Genomic DNA, 18,908 nt, shown 5'->3' with positions numbered 1-18,908 from the left:
AGGTGTCGGCAGGGGTAGAAATGGCTGCGTGTGAGTGCATCTGTGTGCGTGTGTGTGTGTGAGCCGAACATTAGACAGCACTCCTACCTCCACCTCCTCACCTGACACCAGCAATAAAACTAAACAGGCCAAGGTGCTATGCTCCGTGTGTGTGTGTGCGTGTACGCATGTGTGTGTGTGTATGTACAGAGAAAAAAAAAAAAAAAAGAGGGCATGTGTGCTCCAGGGTTGTTGTTGCTGTCACCAATTTGCCAGGGCCTCCAGACGGGAGTAGGAGCAAGGTGACGGAGCTGTGGCTTGATAAACACAGAAGCCCTGCTTCGATTTCCCATCCAGTCCACTTTGGAAACACATGGCTCTTCCTGGGCGCTGTTGGCCAAGGGAAGAGGCGGGGGCAAAAGAGCGGAGGGGGTGGTGGAAGAAGGATAGCCACAAGAGAGAGACAGTGATGGCCAAGCAGTGAGGGGTGAATACAATGTACATCCTCAACATCATTTCCACGGTGCCCCTCTTTCCTTCATTTTCTCATTCCCTCCATCTCTTCGGCTTGGAAAAAAAAAAAAAAAAGCATCCAGTGTTCCGCCTTTCAAATGACATCAGAAGTTTAAAGACCAGCTCCAGCTGGAGGAGCACAGGAGTATCAGGGAGGGAGGTGGAGCACCAAACTCCCCTCTGCTCCCCTAGAGAGTTAAGGAGATCACATTTTAACCACCCCCGCCGAACCCCACCCTGCTGCTCCTCTCCTCCATGCCTTAACACCAACATAAGAGGACAAGTGTGGGCTCTAAGCACCAGTGATCAAACACGAACGGCTGCTGGGTACGCTAGGCTCAGGACTGTTGGCCTAATAGGATTGGAAGCCCCCAGGTGAGCCAAAGGACACCTCCAATCAGCATGATTAGCCAAAGGCTGAGCTACATTTCTAGCTATAGCACTGACTGATGTACAGCACTAAAAGGATCACATTGGTTGTGAAGGATGCCAGCAAGTGATGGAGTGTAGTGCCACGGTTGAATGTGCGTGTCAAAGTTTTGTGTGGGAATGATGGAGTTTAAAACTGCATGCAGTTTTAATGTCTGAGAATGATCTTGAGATTTTGAGTGCTAATCATTTTTAAGTTCACGGAAGCGTATAATGTGAGGAGCTGTAGAATAATCTTGGCTTAGTGGCTATGTATAAAAACAGTGTATGTTTCAGACGTGCATTCACGTACCCTTGATACAAAACTGCACAAGCACAAATAAATGTGGATTTCTATCCCCACATAGTAAAAGCAAACCAAACACACGTGATAAACGGACAAATACACACATGAGTAACGCCACACACACACACGCACACACACACACGCACACACGCACACACACACACACACACACACACACACACACACACACACACACACACACACACAGAGAAACGCTTTTATAAACTCATCACATCCAAAAAACAATTACCAGAGACTGAGCTCGTCACTGACTAAGCAAAAGTCATCCAGCGTGTAAAACACACAATATAATTAGCACACATCAAGCTGCTGGGTCCTACTGTGCATTAATGATGCTTCCCTCTGAAGTGAATTATGGTTTGATGAGTGAGAAAGTGAGTGAGGAGGGGCTCTGAGAAGGAACAAGACATCATTTGGAGAATGGGAAGAGCAGCCAGTGTGAAGCAGAAAGGGCAGATTTTACTGGTTCACCTGGTGACCTATTTAAACTGGCCCGAAAAACATTAAAATTAACCAGATAGACACCAAGATTTTGCGGTGGATGATGTAAGTTGCTTACCTGTCGTTAGAGCCATTATATGCCACGTTCCACAGGCAACATCAGTCACCTGCATAAAAGAAAATGTTTTAGAAAGTTAAAGTAGCGCTAAAATTCTAGCCAATGCTATTAGAACTGAGGCTCAGCATAATATTCAGACTAACTGTATAAACAGGCTGAGTAAGAAACGCTGCTAATACACTCACATGGATGGCTAACACCACTTTGGTGTCTTCACATTCAGGGATGTTACACACTCGCACGCATGCTTTCAGACATATGTGGTTCAGCGTCTGCAGACCCTTTAAGAATTCATGCATATCCCACTAAAACTCATATACTCTGAGAAACCCGGGTCTTTCATCTGGTTTATACTTCAGGTGCCTGAAAAACACAACTTGCACAGTATTTCTCACACACACCTTTCGGCCTGCCAGCACAACAGACTGGGGGGTCCAGAGCCTTTTGAGGTCTGCATGATAACTGACCCCAGAAACACGGGGGATCTGACCCCAGAGAAGCAGCTCTCCACCTGCTGCAGATGGGAACAAAAGGGCAAGAGTTCAGAGAGAAACATCAGAAATACATGGTCACCTTCCCGCATATCATCTCGACTACGAGAAGCAAGATGATCATTTAAATGTGTGTCAGAATGTCCTTTAAATGTTTCTTACCATACAGCATTGCATTAAATTTATATTTACACAAGATTGCTTTTCTTGTTGTCTTCTTAGAGTAACACAGCAAAGTGCCAGAAGAGATTTTCTCCAGGCAGTGGTGCCGGGGCCAAAAGGAAACTGGATCCCAATCCACTACATATTAACTTGTTCCTAAATCATGCAACTAAAATTAACAGAGAAACACTGAGAATTACATTCTGTCTGTTTTGAAAGTTTAGAAATAGGAGCTGATATAGGACAGTGTACTCAAACGTTAATCCTGCCCACTTTGGGCACACACGCACCTTTCTTTGTGAATATGTTCCCAGTTGACACTTATTAAGCACACACATTGTATGTACTCTCGTGCTACAAACAGTCAAGCATCCACTCACTCACACTACCTCAGTCTGGCTTTTTAAACCCACCGCTAATAAATTTATATTTACTGCCTGCATTTAGGACTTTTAAATTATGGCATACAATAAACCTGGCACACACATCTCAAAAGCTCTTTCAGGGGATGTTAAAGCAATATAGTAAGCAATTTTCCAAAGTGGATTACAAATTTCACATCCAGGTTTTATTGCACATTACGATAACTTAACCACATCTAAATGTTCCGCATAAATGGGAAATATGTGCTGCTTAATATGCTATTTTTCATTTTTTAAGAAGCGCTTTGCAAACCCTGCCAAGCAAGGGAGCATGCTGGTTTGTGTGGTGGGGGAGTCAATAATCTTTATGAGGTGGATTTTAATTACAAGGAGATAACTGAGTATCCTCCTCACGGCAAGCCTCCATCAATCTCTATTCTGCATCAAGCTGTACACGCACACAGGCGCACACACACACCACACACCACACAGACGTAGATACCCTTTCAGACGGGATTGATCAATCAATCAGTAATGTATTATTTTCATCTCAGTGAAGCAAACCTTATAAAAGCATATGAGACAGGCGTTGCTAGATGGCATTTTACCACACAGACACATACACACACACACACACACAAACACTCGCTTACACTACTGACACATACGTGTACACACATGCGCACGCGTACAGAGGCGCTGGCAGAGTAATCCAGCTAAAAAAGGTTAAGGCTGATGTTTTCCCAAAGAACGACACTCTGTGAAAGGTCAGATCAATCATGTGCTAAGCATGTCTCGTAAGCAATCCATAAAGAGCTTGTTTTAAATAATAACATTTTATAGATCACTTAAAGACATAACCGTACCACAGGCAGGTAGAGCCTCTCTCGCCAAACAGTCCACGCGCCAAGAATTCAAATGGGACGAACTTAATATATTGCGACTGCGGCTCATTTAATGAACCAGTGGCATTTCTAGTGGAACCGTGCAAACGGTGCCAGCAGACGTCTCTGCTCAACAATAGGCAATTCTTTAAACGGAATATTGCAGTGTAGCAGTAGGCTGTAAATGGGCCCTGGACTTGAAACAAGCACAGTGCCTTTTCACTTTAAGTGGGCGATGTTACATTTGTAGTGTAACCACTTTAATTCCAGCTGTCTGGCAGAAGGCAAGCAGCAATTGAAGGAGAAGTGGTTGCCTGACACTTTGTAATGGTGTAAATGTATTAGAACTAGTTTTGTGGCAGTTCAGCGACTCTCCGTGGAGCAGAGGAGATGAGTCAGATTGCTGAAAATCATACAAGTTAGAGAATAAAGGTAGAGGGAGGTTAAAAAGGAACAACCTGACACTACCTGTTTTCAAACTTAGTCAGCAACGAGGGCTTTTTTTAGGGATTACAGAGACTGCAGATAGCCAGGCCAGTGGCAAAGATGATGTGAAGAGATGGTGTGCACCCTTATCGCTCAGGCCTAATAATAACAGTAGCTACAGGGTTAGACCGAGATGTGAGCGGGGAAGTTTAAGGACAACCGGCTGAACAACAAATCAATTCATTAAGTACATCATCTAAAACATAACGCTGGAACTGGGTGCAGCATTGTGCAGTTTCACTTGGCTTAAGAGATATTGAGAGCTAATGAGGTTGAATTTGTGCTCCGAGTGATGTCATTTGAGGACACCGAATCCTTGTTGTGTTAATTAAAACTCAATGAAATGATGTAGATGAAAAATTTGCATGGCTGAAAGCCACAGTGAGGGATACTACTGGGAAAATAAGGGTTTCAAGTTAATAAGTTGTTTTATACATTATGTAGAGTGAATTCTTTCAAGATTTTTTAATCACGATGAGAGATATTTGCAGTGACAATTAGATCGTTTGAAGGTTCGAGTAATGTCACTTAATTGTGGCTTTTAGGCTAAAATAACACTGTCCGCGGGTTTTTGCTGCACGTGGCATGACACTTGGCTCACCTGTGACAGCTGCACTGTAGCTGTCCCCTGCTCGTATCTGTCTGACATCAGCTAGTTGGGAATAGCTGAGGAGACGTGGACTGGGTATGTGCATCCTGTCATCTCCATGTCCAAGCTGTCCCTGAAAGCAAAATAATGATACCGAGATGAACACCGTTAACAGTCTAATCCCAGCGATTTCATTGCTCATAGATGGAAATGTGTCATTATTTATCAATACCATGTGGTATTAGATTTTTCAGGAATGAACAATTTTCCCATTTTGTACGCCACCACTATGTATCTTTGTACTCTAAGTCATGCTTCAAGCCATATTATTAGACAATATCCAGCACGCTGTGCACTGCTTTAAATGTCTTGGCTAACTGTCAGTCGCTGAGGAGGAAATATCATTTAAAAAGGCATGTTTTTTTTCACCATCCAGAAGTCTACTTTGTCTCAGTTACCACCCCAACGTGACTCAGAGCCCAATGACAGTGGCGGTTCACACGGTACAACAGAATGCATTGTCCTCAATTTACATCTCTCTCTTTGTCGCAAATGGCGTTCAATTTGCCTTCTCTCAGCTGTCCTGCTCTTTCTTGCCAGCTCTCTCAGCGATAAAGGCTTTCTGCACTGCGCACACTGGCATGCCCTGGCATATGTTCGGAAGTGAGCACAATATGCAGGGGTTTACATTCGAGTGTATGTGTGCGCCTCGCAGTAATCTGAGTCTTTAATTGCCTATTCATATGTGCGCCACTGTGAGGATTTGTAGATGCGCGGCAGCATATGTTCCTGCTGTGAGCGTGTGCATCTGAGTATTTAAGGTGTGAGCGTATGCGCGGGAACGTTGTCTAGGTTTACTTGCATTTAGGTACGCTAAGTGAGCAGATGTGTCCATACCTGAGCTCGCGCGTGCGGTGGCGTATTTGCATGTGTTTATGCGTGTATATGTGTATTTTTGTGAGTCTGAGTGAATGAGCACTGTCAGGTGCTGCTCCATGCTGTGCCAGCTGCATCTGGAGCCATCTGTGTTGGGGCTCAGTGGGAGGGGAGCGGATGACTTTAATGTACTTGAACCCCAGACAGACCTTTCCCAGACAGTTGTCAGTATGAAACCAAGACAACTGGGCCCAGTCAAGCTGAACCAGCTGATCTGGCTGGTGAGCAGGAGACAGACGCTTTGGTTACACTGTAACCCCCGGTCAGACTCACTAGGGAACCTTTGCCAGTCAAACACACACAACATGAGAATCTGTTTGTTTCAATGATGGAATAGCAGTATTTCATATCAAAGAACACTCTTGTCTTTCCTTAGCTGTCAGGTTTACTTGTTATCCATCTGTCGATGCATCTATCATTTAAGTTTGTGTGTGTACGAAATTTCAGAAAACACGATTTATTACTTTAGTTCTTTATTTAACTCCAGCAGTTTAATTAACTACAGGAGAAGCTGATCATTTAATATATATATTTGTGAATGTTTCTCTGAGAAATTGGTTCAGATTTGTGGTTTTGAATTTACGGTACCACAACCGGCCGCATATTAGGCGAACACACTTATCAGCATGCAGCAGTTTTGCTGTGGTTTAGATGGAGAGAAGAGATGTATTGAAAAAACTGTTCATGTATATTAATGTACACAACCGCTATTGTGTGGACTTGAAGCTCTTAATGTAATTTATTTTTTTATCATATGACAAAAATAGAAGCATATCCATTAGAAATGACAACCTCTCTCAGCGCTTCACCCTCAAAACTGAAAACGCACTTTATTAACACAAAATTCTTAACCGCAAAGATAACACAGAGGCCTAGTAATGATCTCGCAGCAACAATATGATTAGTGAAGCACAAAATCAATTAATGCAGCAGTGGAATCAATAGGTGTCTCTCAGCATATATGTCCTGCAGTTAATTAATAAACAAAAAGGACATTAAGCAGCAGAGCATCAAAGTGTGGCAACGACTGTCATCAGTCACAGTGTGTGTACTGATGGCATCAGCAGGAAAGGAGAGGGAAGACACAGACAGATATAAATGTGTGCATGGTGAAAATACCAAACAAACCCACAGGCAAAGACGCTCACACACATTTGAGACGATGAGCACACATAAACACTCACCGAGACACAAGCGCACTCGTGCATGGCCGCGTTCACAAACGCACAGTGACGTGTTTTTCTCTTTGTGTTCTCTTCTTTCACACTTGGGAAGGCCTGTAAATCCACGGTGCAAACAACGCTCAGTTTACCGCTGCATCCCATACCATATTAACACCAATTTGGAACAGGCCCAGGGTTCGATGAGGCCTGAGCTGTGTTGGAACCGGGCCCAGGGTTTCCACCACCATCAGACCGACTCCTTTATTGTTTACCACTCACGACGAGTCGCCCTCATTATTGTATTATAGACAGGACAGCAAGTGACAGTATGAATAGCCACACTCATCTGGAGCTATACACATTCATAAATACTTAATATCAGTACCTATAACAACACGCCATGTGAAAAGAGACTCGCAGTTGGGCAAACAAAAGGAAGTATTTTGTTTTTGTAAATTGTTTTTGTCATTCTCAGTTGTATGTATGTAAATGTTGCACGTCGCAAACATACTGGAAAGCGAGGGCTTGGTTTTATAATTTATTATTTTATCTGTGGGGTTTAGGATACGTTTGGGTCTGATAATTTGATAAATAACAGCAATTTTCAATGTTTTGTCGAATTCATAATACACAACGTCAACATTCCTATTGTAGTCCCTTTTGATTTGAAGTGGAGATTTATGATTTGAAAATGCCGATATACTGCAATCTGTAGCTGCGTCTGTGCAGCCATCATCTGCTTTGTATGAGTAGATGATGGTGAAAATAATACTGACTTGCCTCTTTTGTTGGTGTGTGTGTGCACATGAGCTAATAATGAAATATATATTCCTATCTTCAGTTTTTATAAAAGGTAAAAAATAAAATACTATTGCTGCAAATCTACCACATTTACAGGAATATTTATTCATATGCACTGTCCACAAAACTTAAACCAATAAATAACATAATAAGAGGCTGTTTAGGGCTAATAATAAAGAGTATGGTATGTCAGTTCAAATCTCTTCAAATCTTTGACAGACACCTGACCGTGTTATTGCACAACTGAAATTAACAACCAGCTTATTGGCTGCAGCTAATTATCACGCAGCCTGCATCAGTTGCATTATCCCGTCCAAACCACATAACACATAATGTGAATTTTCTCTCTAAAAACAAAAGAAACGGCTCAATTCAGAGGTAACGGAATATCTGATATAGCTGTTACGTTGTTAAAATATTGATTCTGCCTGGCATATTCTCTTATCCTCTCTGACATGATTCGAATTCCTTCTCACCTCAATCATGTGATACAACGCAGGCTGTCTGTCTTATAGCCTCAATAGGAGGAAAACAATGAGATTTCTATCTGTAATACTATTACCAGACGTAATAGGGTTAGAACGGCCTGGCTTTAGCTTGGTATGGCAACCAAAAACTTTATTAAGTTTAAGACCCTTTGTTTTTTTCACCCCTTTTTTCATGATACATAAGAGCCTCAAAGCCCTAGAGAGAGGAAGCTATCAGCTTACTTAAAAAAATAAGTTCTAAATGTCCCCTAATCTGACTTTTTTTTTTTAAGTAAAACCAAAGTGTTATCTTTCTAAAGGTGGAACCTTTCTCATTCATTTATTTTTACATGTTGACGGAAGTGGTTTCGGTGTGGCACTGCGCAGCTGATTACAGGGGGAGTCTTAATCAGGTGGTGCAGTCTGTCGGGGGCCCCTGGGGCCGAGAGTGTGCTACATCCTGTCAGGCTGCACTGAGAAACAATCAATCATCAGAATGGCTCCAAGACAGAAGAGAGAAGGAGTCGAGGAAGATAGGAGAGATGGAGGAAGAGTAAGGAATAAAACCGGTGGGGGAAGAAGGGCAGAAGCAGGAATGAGCAAGAACGGAGGAAGAGCAAGGGAGGAGATTACAAGGGAGAAAGAACCAGATGAGGGGAGAGGAAAAGAGATTGTGCCCTTGCAGAGGCTAACCTGAAGTTATATAGACGTGGAGACGTCTATGAAAACGCAATGAGTCTAGTTAGCCTAGAAGCCTCTCTGCAACATAAGAGGCTGGTGTGGAAGCCAAGGCCACGTCAAAGCTCATAACGACACGTGTCTAACATTTTCATTGCTCGCCCCGTCTCTCCAACCTTCACCTACACGAGTGTTGCACTGTCCTGGCAGAGCCTCGTCCTGTCACGTTGTAAAAGTGATCACATTCTGGCTATGGTTTCAAACGACCTCACAGATAAACACCAAAGCCAAGAGGAAAAAGAATCAGAGTGAGTGGAACAGAGGGATTGAGGTGGGCCTAGGTTTTACACTCTCTGGGCTCTGTCTGAGGGCTGTGTAATGATGCAGCTCTTTAAAGAACGTCTTAAATGAAAGGCCAGAACAATCCTCAGTGACAGGTGGGATTCTTTATCTAGAGGAGGAGAGACAGGACAGGGCCAACTCACAGACATACACACATGCACATGCTTTTGGCCATGCACTTTCAAAGGGGTATGCACATACATAAACTCCAGAAGGTTCCACAAAGAGGATTTCCTGCTCTGTCTATGTGAAGTAGAGGAGTTGAAATGGACAAACAGCAGATCCCATAAAGGTGATTTATAGAATTTAAAAAGATGTGCATTCTTGGCACACCATAAAGGATATGAAGTGCTCAAAGCGAGGGCTTGGAAACAGATCCCTCTCAAAACCTTTTAATCCTCACTCTGAATTAATAATAAATAATAAAAAAAAAAAAACCCTCTCAAAATTTCTGAAAACTTAAAGACATCTGTCTGTGAGAAAGACACAGAGAACATGTGATATGAAAAAAGCCTGGAGTGCAGTGTTGCTCCAAGCCTGTCTTCGCTGGCAGGGCCAAAAGTGTAAAAATGTTTGACTCACCTCTTGCCCCATTCCCCAGGAGAAGACATTCCCACCATCTGAAACAGGAAAGTAAGACAGAGAGAAAGAGAGTGAGACAGAACACAGTAAAACAACAGTCCACAACAATTCAAGAGAGGCAACAAATAGAAGCCCGGGGTTAAAATAGAAAAGAAAAAAAAAAACAAAAGCAAAGGGAGAGAAGGGAAATGCGCAGCTGACAAAAGTGGCTCAAGCATCATACATCAAACACTTGTTACCTCTCCCGGTGCTTGTGATTGCACATGACTGCAAACAAGTCAGTGATAAAAATCTGAAGAAAGATGAGACCGATCGGGCCAGCTTTAAAGATCATCAATCACAGCCCTGTAAGCTCAGATATTATTAGTTCAAGTAAAGCTGCACTCTTCCATTTTATGGACATCATAAAAGACTTTGGGGGGGTGGAGGTGGAGTGGAGGAGATCCCCCAGTGTTTTAACTAGGGCTGGGATGGATGTGTTTGGAAAAGCAGACCGGATGGATGGACAACTCTAATGTAGTAATGCTAACTGAATCACTCACACTGCACCGGGCTCCCGAGGGGAATGAATGTAGGATGGGAGTATAAGTCCCCACTTACAATATGTTAAAGTAAAAAGTGTTTCACAAGAATAAAAAAGGGGCGCGCATGTAGATGAAGTCTTGGTGATTTCTTGGTCACGCTTTGTGCATTTACACTATGTGGTGTAAGTGGACAGTGAAGTGCTTGTATGCACATGCTTTGTACAGTAGGTTTCAATTTTAGAGATGACAATCCATCACAAATGAGAGCTAAGTTCAAATAAATCTCATTCAAGATGGTAATAACAGGTGCACACTCTGCTTAGTTTTACTGTTAAATGTGACATTTTTATTAATCTCCTGACAGGTTCGTCTTTTACGATAAAGACTATCATAACTTGTGTGATGACTAATGACAGTTTGTAAAAATAACCATGTGTTCGTGGTTAAGGTGGTAAGAAAAAATACCCACACGCTCATGGAACATAAAAAAAGAAAGAAAACAATATTGGATTTCTATGGAAGAGTATTAGGGCCTCGTAACACACAAAAAAAAAAAATGAGAGGAGGTAGATTTTTTTTCCATCATGCACTTTGAGAAAAAAGCCAAAATGTCGAGGAAAGAAGTTGAAACAAAATATTGGGATCAAAAAGTCGACCTTTTGAGATTATAACAACCAGTGCATATGAGGCACTTAGATGAAGTGGTGAAACTATACTTCAGACCACCGCTATTAAATTATTTATATTTACCGTTATTACTCGCTATTTCAACTTGAACGAATGAGGCCAACTCTTCCAAGCTTGTGTGGTTTATCCTTCGGAAGAGTCACAGTTTTTGGCACAGCCTCTTCAAAGTCCTGATACTGATAACTACATTGTGTTTGTGAGCTAAAAGAGAAAGCATTTGTGTTACTAAACCTCTGTGTCTGAAGTGTAGTTAAGCCACTTCATGTTAACTGCCTCCACTGCCTGCATTTTGTAGAAGGTCAACCTTTTTTTTGACATTATATCTTGACTTTTTTCTTTATACTGAATTTCAATGTTACTCTTGACTTTGCATTTAGACTTTGTTTTTGACTTTTTTTGAAGTGCATGACGAAAAAAAAAGTCCTCTAAATTTTTTCTCATGGATGGCCCTAATACTCTTCCGTAGATTTCCCTAAGACATACAGATGCATATATTTATAGATGTATATTTAAACAGTCTGTCTGTAAGTGTGAATTTTCTATACATACATCTTCATCTAGTATGCACTCTTATGTAAAGAAAGCATATGCATATGCCCCCCCCCCCCCCCCCCCCCCGGCTGCGTTTGAAGGCTTTATAAAAATCAGCCCGTGACGGAAGTTTTCTACCAATCACAGGCCATTTTACAGAGTGTTGCTGTTTTTGGTGTTCCTATTGGCTACTCTACTCTCTACCCTAAGTCTTGAGCGTTAACGTCCCATTGCTAGTCAATAGCTATGGTGAAGTAATGTCTGTTTGTTGATAAATTCAATTTGATCACAATAGAAAGGTGAGAAAGAGCAGATTTTATATACCCTGCCTTTAATACAAAAACCTAAAGCCAAAATATAAAGGTCCCCTATGGGACTTGAACCTCAGTTTCGAGGAAAAAAGTTTTGTGTGTGATTGGACACAAATCTCTTAGTTCAATTTTCTAACTGTCACAAACAGCGATAAGACTAAGAATGATGTGTAAAATCCGCACATCCAGTTTCGAGTTTAAAAATACTTTTATTCATGGAACAACACAACTAATTCCTTTGAACTTAACATAACATCTAATAACATGTCTTGCTGATCCATCCCACTGCTCCCTGAGCAATCTCTGTGTTTTGTATTTCACGTATTCCTCGCGACTTTTTTCTTTCTCCCTCTTTTTCACTCTCTGCCTGTCAGTGGGGACATAAAAGCTAGTGTGAAGTCCATCACTGCCTGGTGAATAGCTGCCCTTTGTGCCTCAGAACTCAATTCACAGGCTGAAAGGACCCTGGCCCTGCACCTCTGTGTGCTGCCTGATTTAAAACAGTGTGCATGTCCACGGAGGTTGGCCTGAAAGCCTTCTGTTAGGTTAAACATACCCGCTTTATTCAAGTTTTGAGGATTCAAAAATCCAAGGGCCGACCAGTGTGGAAACAGAATTCCAGGTTCTAAGTTAAGTACACTTGTTCAACATCATAGTTTCAATACAATCGACCCTGATGTCGTGGTCACTAATGTCTGCATTGTTGTCAAGGGAACAGTTTTTTTTTCTTTTCCCCGGTTGTCCTGATCGTATTCACTATAGGGGTCCTTCACCCCTTCTACACATTATTTCAACATGCCAAGCACAATGTTGGTTGGTTTTTACCTTCAGCTCACGGTAACAATGTATTCGAGGGTTGTCTAGTAAGAAAGTATTTGTGATATCATCACAAGAGCCATAACTTAATTTTTTTCTCCCCCCTGGCATATGTGACAAGGAATGGATGCAGAGGGCATCAAAACAACTTCTCTCCCTGACTTTTTTTTTCCTCCTCACACAGAGACCTTTGCTGGGCTTGTTAGGCCTGACACTGGCACCCTAGTGAACAAAAGGACTGCACGGCTTAGGGCTGCCCTGGAATGTCAGCGGGTTCACATTTCACATGCAGATGCGTGACCCCAGAGCCCTTTAGTGGGAAGGTGCGCCTTAACCTCACAGAGAAGCAGAAGGAGGGGAGAAGGGGAGTAAGGGGCACCTTAGGGGGAATCTAGGATGGGGGAAGGGTAAAAAATAAGAATGTGAGTTTGCACCGCTTGCATCTGCTCTCACATCGCTATATATGTCTCTCTAAGTGTCTGTCTTCTCTCTCGCTCTCTCCCAAAACAGATAGTTAAACCCTGCTGATATACCTTATAGGGTATTATAATTGTCGATATTCTGGAAACTTGTCGTAGTCGTCGACTTTAAGCATGATCTGTGATGCGCCCCCTCTTTCTCCCCTACTTTGGAACACATGAAAGCATTAAATTTTAAAGTGCATACTTAAGATTTCTCCCCAAATAATTGAAAAAGCACAGTGGGAGGGGTTATGTAAGGCAAAAGTACTGTGAGCTCCGCAAAAGAAACCAAAGCTACTGTCATCTGCTCTCTGTAGGCCCAGGCAGGCACAGTTTCAACTCAAGGGCTTCACACTTACTTGTTCCCCTTCCCTCGCTGCTCTGCCTATTCTAATTCTCTTTATACCAGTTTGCCTCTGTCTCTCTTTCTCTTTCCTTAGCTCTCAACAGTGAACATTTCAAAGACAACATGATCTTCTGCAAAAGCCTGAAAACTTCTAGCACATTTGTTTGTTTTGACCCCGGAGCCCCCTGCTACAACCCACCATCTCCACCTCGCAAGCCCTGCAAAATGCATGAGGATGAGAGACCAGAAATCCAGAAATACATTTTTTCCTGCCCAACTGCAACACATTCATCTGCTGCTGTGGTAGCACACAGCTCTGGCAATTCACCGCGGCGACCACGGTGATTCTGAAAACTGGTGACAAATTCTGTTTCCACACACATGAAATTTTCAAATACCTTAAATATATTTCTCAAATATATTTCAGAAAAACACACACATATATACAGCATCTGCATGCACAGTGAACACATGCACTGAGGTTCACACATGCAAGTTTTGATTTATTTACATAAAAAAATGTCCCGAGTATCAGACGGATGCTGCTCCTAAATCAGGCAGAGATCTGTCACAGCAGGGAAAAAGAGATTACACAAACTATGATGTGAAAAGCAGATGACACTAAAGCAAAATCAAAAGAAACCACTGAAGTTTATGGAATTTCTTGTTATTTTCTGGAAATTAAGCTTCCATCAGAGCGATGCAGTTGACCTTGGAAGGCCTGCTGAGGTATAAAATATTTTCCTCGCAGACATCTCTCATTATACACAGGGCGGGTGCAGTGACTGTGTTTGAAAAGAAACACTACACGGACACAAACGACATGAAATCAGTCTTAAACTGCTTTTGTTTTATCGTAAACTAGGCATTGCCTATCGAAGCCTGGGATTCTGTTCCGTAAAGATATTTGTGAAGCTCCATGCAAAGCCCTTGATTGTTTATCTGTGTAGCCTACACACTGCGTGTGAGAGTAGGTGTGCGAGCTCTGTGTTTAGCAGTTCTGCCCTCTAATAGTTGAGACATCTATAGCATCCACAGCAAGGCCAAGGAGCAAGGGAGCAATCCATAGGCCTGCGTAGCCATGGCAACTAAACAAGGAATAGGCTAGATGTCAGGCGAGCATGGCTAAATTACCCATTAGAGAAAGCAGGAAGGGGAGAGAGGGAATACTGGTCAGGGCACAAGAGGCTAATGGGGAGATAAGATGGCCAACATATAGACTACACACACATACACACACACACTCGCTCGCACATACCAACGCATGCATACACACATACACAAGGCGTAGACAAAACACAAACAAACGCGGAGAAAAACAGACAGAGGTTGTCACAGAGGCGCGCGAACACACAAGCGCGAAAGCACACGGGCACACACACTAGATTACAAAGGGCACAAAGAGAAGACAAAATGGTTTTAATAAAGACGCCCTCTTGGAGAGGTTGCTCGTGAATGTGAGGGAGATGTATTTATAGGAATCCTCCTGTGAGATCCTCGGTGCTCAGCCTCACGTTTGCGCATGAGACAGAGAGAAGGAGAGGGGAGAGGGGTTGCGTTATTGCCTGTTTCTTCATCCTAATCCTCGATGCATGGCCTACTCATAATTAATAAAACAATAAAGAAGGAATTGGTTTAAGTATCTGAACCGCTGCAGGTGTGAGAGGGTGAGAGTGCTACTGGCCTGGCGGTTCACTCTCGATGTGCACAGAACATCACACAAATTTTTATGTTTCCAAACATGCATGAGCACCACCGGTGTGCGAATTTTGCAAGAATGTGAGCCCCTTTGTGAGCGCGTACGTCTGCAAACGCACGCAGAAAATGTACAAGTCACACATCCACGGGTACACACTGACACGTAACCCCTCTACACACAGAATCAGGCAGGCAAGCTCCTCCTGATTCTAATGCTGCACATTCATTTGCATGCGCCATAATTAGCGTCAGGCACACAGAGGCTGGTCCTGGGGGAGCTCTGTGATAACCACTTCCCCTTCTATTAGGGCTCTCATTCCAAGAGTGTCAGACATTGCACATCTTCATTGTGGGGCCTGCAGCATATCGGCTCAGTGGAAATTCTGCTGCTGCTGCTGCTGCTGCTGCCGCTGCTGCTGCTGCTGGAGCATGCAGGAAAAGAGGCAAGGCGGTGGGGACAGGGGCTAGGGGAAAGGTGGAGGACGCTAGAGTTGGTGGAGGACGGGGGCTTGGAACGAAGAGAGGAAACCGGGGCTGTGAAATGCAAAGAAATAAAGAGGGTGAGGTGATAAGTTTGGAACACAAAGAGGAAGAAGGAAAAAGAGACAAAGAGAGGTGGTGCGTTGCAAAAGCGGCTACACATTGTGCAGCAGACAGACAGGCTGGACAGAGGTAATGAATGCAGTTATTAAATTGTTTCAGCTGCAAAGAGGTCTATTCTTATGCCATTATAAAGAGAACAATTTATCCCCACTGATCGGCCCTGTCTCCTTTCTCCTCGCTCACTTTGATCTGCCAGCATATTGCCTTGATGTGTCCTATTCAATAGCGAATCTGGGGCAATTTTAATGCTTTTGTACCTCGCCACCGCTCCACTTCTCCCTCCCTGTTTAAAAATAGCTGTTAATTATAAGTGCAGTTTAAATGTCTCTAGTGACCCAGAAATGCAGGTTGGAGTGAGAAGAAGGGATTGAGCATCTCCAAGTTTAAAAAGAGCGACACTATTTCTTTCTCTCTTTATCATGCTTTCTTCAATCTCTCTTTTCGCCTCCCGCTACCCCCCCCCCAACCCCCCTCGACCCCCCCACCCCGCCACTTCTTTGTCTTCTCCATTCACCTCCCCTCCGATTCTACTTCTCCGTTCCTTTAGTGTTCCTCCACATTTCTTTTTCTCCATCTCCCGCTCGCTCTTTCTCCTCTGTGGTGTCTCTCCGGCTCGGCGGGAGTGAGCAGGGGCTGGAGGATAGGGGATTCGGTTCTTTCTCTCCAACACACGAGAGAGCTGCAGCGAGACATCGGAGACCACGGCTGTGAAACCGCTTCAGTCTGCAGATTGTATGTGCGTCACGCGGAGTCTTTGTATCTCTCTCCCCAACTTCCTCCTCTCATGCAGCCGCAGGAGTGGGATGTTGAAAGGGAAGGCATGTGAAGGTGCGCTAGGTAGCACAGTACGAGGCAGAGGCGCAGAGTATACCTGTGGGGAAGAGAAGGGGCTGCGCAGGGACCCGAGGTGTGCACCTGGGGGGTGCAGCGTTATAAATAAAGCATTAGCCTCTTGAAGGGAACAGAGATATGAAGGGCTGTCTTGGCAGCTCTCTTTTCCCCACTAACTCCAACTAACAGTTAACCCGCAGGCATGTACATGTAATTCTTTCATCGCTAAGGAGGTAAAGTAAAAAAAAAAAAAAAGAAAAATATTACTGCAGGACTCTCTTGTGTCAAACTCTGGGCACCCCTTTGTAACTTAGGAGGAGTCAGGGGTACGCTTGCATGTTACTCGAAGTGCCTTTCATGTCTGAGCGGTGATTGCGTAGAACTGTATAAAATAAAGTTGCAGAAGTTTGACAAATTTCCGATGTAACACAAAAACAAGGTGGTTGCTTGGTATGGAATGGTGCATCACTACTAGTATCATAATGTCATTATCAAAATGTTCACACTTAGGCTTCATCTTCTCTCCACCACTTTAAGGATTAAAAAAATAATAAATATGAATATGAATATGACACATTACAGCATAAGAGGTTTAAATCCACACATGATACTGTTAGGTTACATTATACTGTTAAGTGACACAGTGTATAGTGCAAAAAAAAAGTGTTACAAGATGCATTGGGACGCCGTGCCCCACACTGCACTGACCTTACACGGTGTTGTGTCCACTGGTTCGTTTCATTCCTTCTTTGATAAGTGCAGAAAACCCCTGAGCGTACGCACCATTATAGCGTCAACGACCGATTTGTGATTAATGCATCCTTGTAAAGTGAATCTGAATTTAAGTTCAGATCCTCTTTGATTTTATGCTGAGATTGAAACTTACGTTACTGTTCACACAAGCCCTGGTGCAAACAAAGACATGAAACTGATTAGCAACACTCGGGAAGAGAACAGGAGAACACCAAGGGTATTGGGAAAGTTGCTCTAAGCCAATTTACTATTCTGCAACCTCGACTAATAATCTTATCTCCTGCTCTTTTCTTACCGCGTTCAGAGGTGTACATGCCTAGACTGGAACACCAAATGTCTCTTTCCACAGTCACAGTTTCATTGTTTTTACAGACCACTTCTACCTTATTTGCAGCCATACCAAAGTTTCTATTGAAGGACATACAGTATGCTAACCTCAGCCCATGGTAACTTTTCCCACTAACTAAAAATGAGTATGACCTCTGTCTGTCTTCACTGGGTATCAGGGCAATGATATACAGTACGCACCCGACAGCATCCATTGGCTCGGCACTGGAAATATGTACAGACACGGTGCGGTCCACTCACTCAAGTCAGGCAAGCACTTAATAAATAAATAAGAACAATGTATTGGTTTGTCCAGAGGCACGGCGGCATTGACAGAACTCATAAAACAAAGTGTTAATGCTGCCCTTGGTGAGGATGCCGTGATAGTAAATAAAATGTTATCTAGTAGGAGGGTGAGAAGCCTCTTTAAACATCAGCATTGCCCAAGGAACCACACACAAGTGCTGGCTCATGAAAGTGGGTCTTGCACTTTCTTCAAATCGTTCTGGAAAACAGTCAAAATAACAAGGCCGCCACTGTAAGGCGAGCTATAAAATTCTGTCAAGCTCAAATGCAAAACTTCTACTCTCACAAATGGCAGTTGTAAACAGTGTCATTCTTGCTCACATTCCAGGAACATAAATTCAAGATTTAATATCCATGTAGTTCAGTAAGCAAGGTGAACATGTCAGCCGTCTAAAACACAAGACCAATGGCGAAAGGAAAATTCTTCAAAGGTAAATTACGGAGTCACTTTGTTCATAAAGGCTAGTTGCATGGCACGCCGATTATCAATACCAAGTACATGAACCTTGGACTTGTCAAATTCGACTCTGAAATACAGACAAAGGATGTAGTGCGGCCATTCTGTAATTGGAACACCAATGTACTAGATGACTAGTACACAGTTACTTCCAGAAGTCATGCCCTAATAACATGGGCAGTGCAGGAAGACATCCAGGTATTTGGGACTATACTTGGTCAAGTGCCACTATGAATTGGAACAGCACTTGGTCAGTGATGACGTAGCACAAGCCCACAAGTAAAGACAAGAATGCACGCTGATAAATGCCTAAGGATGATGTCGGACTAAATAAAGTAAGCCTTGATTTTATGTCCCTCCTGAAAAAACCTTTTACTTGGAATGATCTGAATTAAATTTGTTTGGCAGTGCAAGAACTTAAGAACAGTCCTGATATGTTTGTAAAGCCCAGTCATGTATTGATCATTTGTCTATTTACTGCGCAAAACTTCTTTGTATTGATCATCTCATCCTTGAAATGTCCCAAC

General features: G+C 43.0%; 1 protein-coding gene across 4 annotated transcripts in view; it reads right to left on the bottom strand.

Annotated features, from left to right (window-relative positions):
- The window catches only part of LOC125012571 (probable E3 ubiquitin-protein ligase HERC2), a 283,713-nt gene that overhangs the window by 7,929 nt on the left and 256,876 nt on the right, over positions 1-18,908 (bottom strand). For all 4 annotated transcript variants that reach the window (XM_047592571.1, XM_047592573.1, XM_047592572.1 and 1 more), the window contains exons 8-11: positions 9,731-9,768; positions 4,774-4,894; positions 2,189-2,301; positions 1,788-1,836 (exon numbers count right to left, since the gene is read on the bottom strand). In XM_047592571.1, the coding sequence (XP_047448527.1) occupies positions 1,788-1,836; positions 2,189-2,301; positions 4,774-4,894; positions 9,731-9,768 (321 nt within the window). The remainder of the gene's footprint in view (positions 1-1,787; positions 1,837-2,188; positions 2,302-4,773; positions 4,895-9,730; positions 9,769-18,908) is intronic.

This window comes from Mugil cephalus, chromosome 8 (assembly GCF_022458985.1).
Source record: "Mugil cephalus isolate CIBA_MC_2020 chromosome 8, CIBA_Mcephalus_1.1, whole genome shotgun sequence".
Classification (NCBI taxonomy): Eukaryota; Metazoa; Chordata; class Actinopteri; order Mugiliformes; family Mugilidae; genus Mugil; species Mugil cephalus.
The sequence above is the reverse complement of the archived record's forward strand: the minus strand, read 5'-3'. Positions and strand labels throughout refer to the sequence as shown.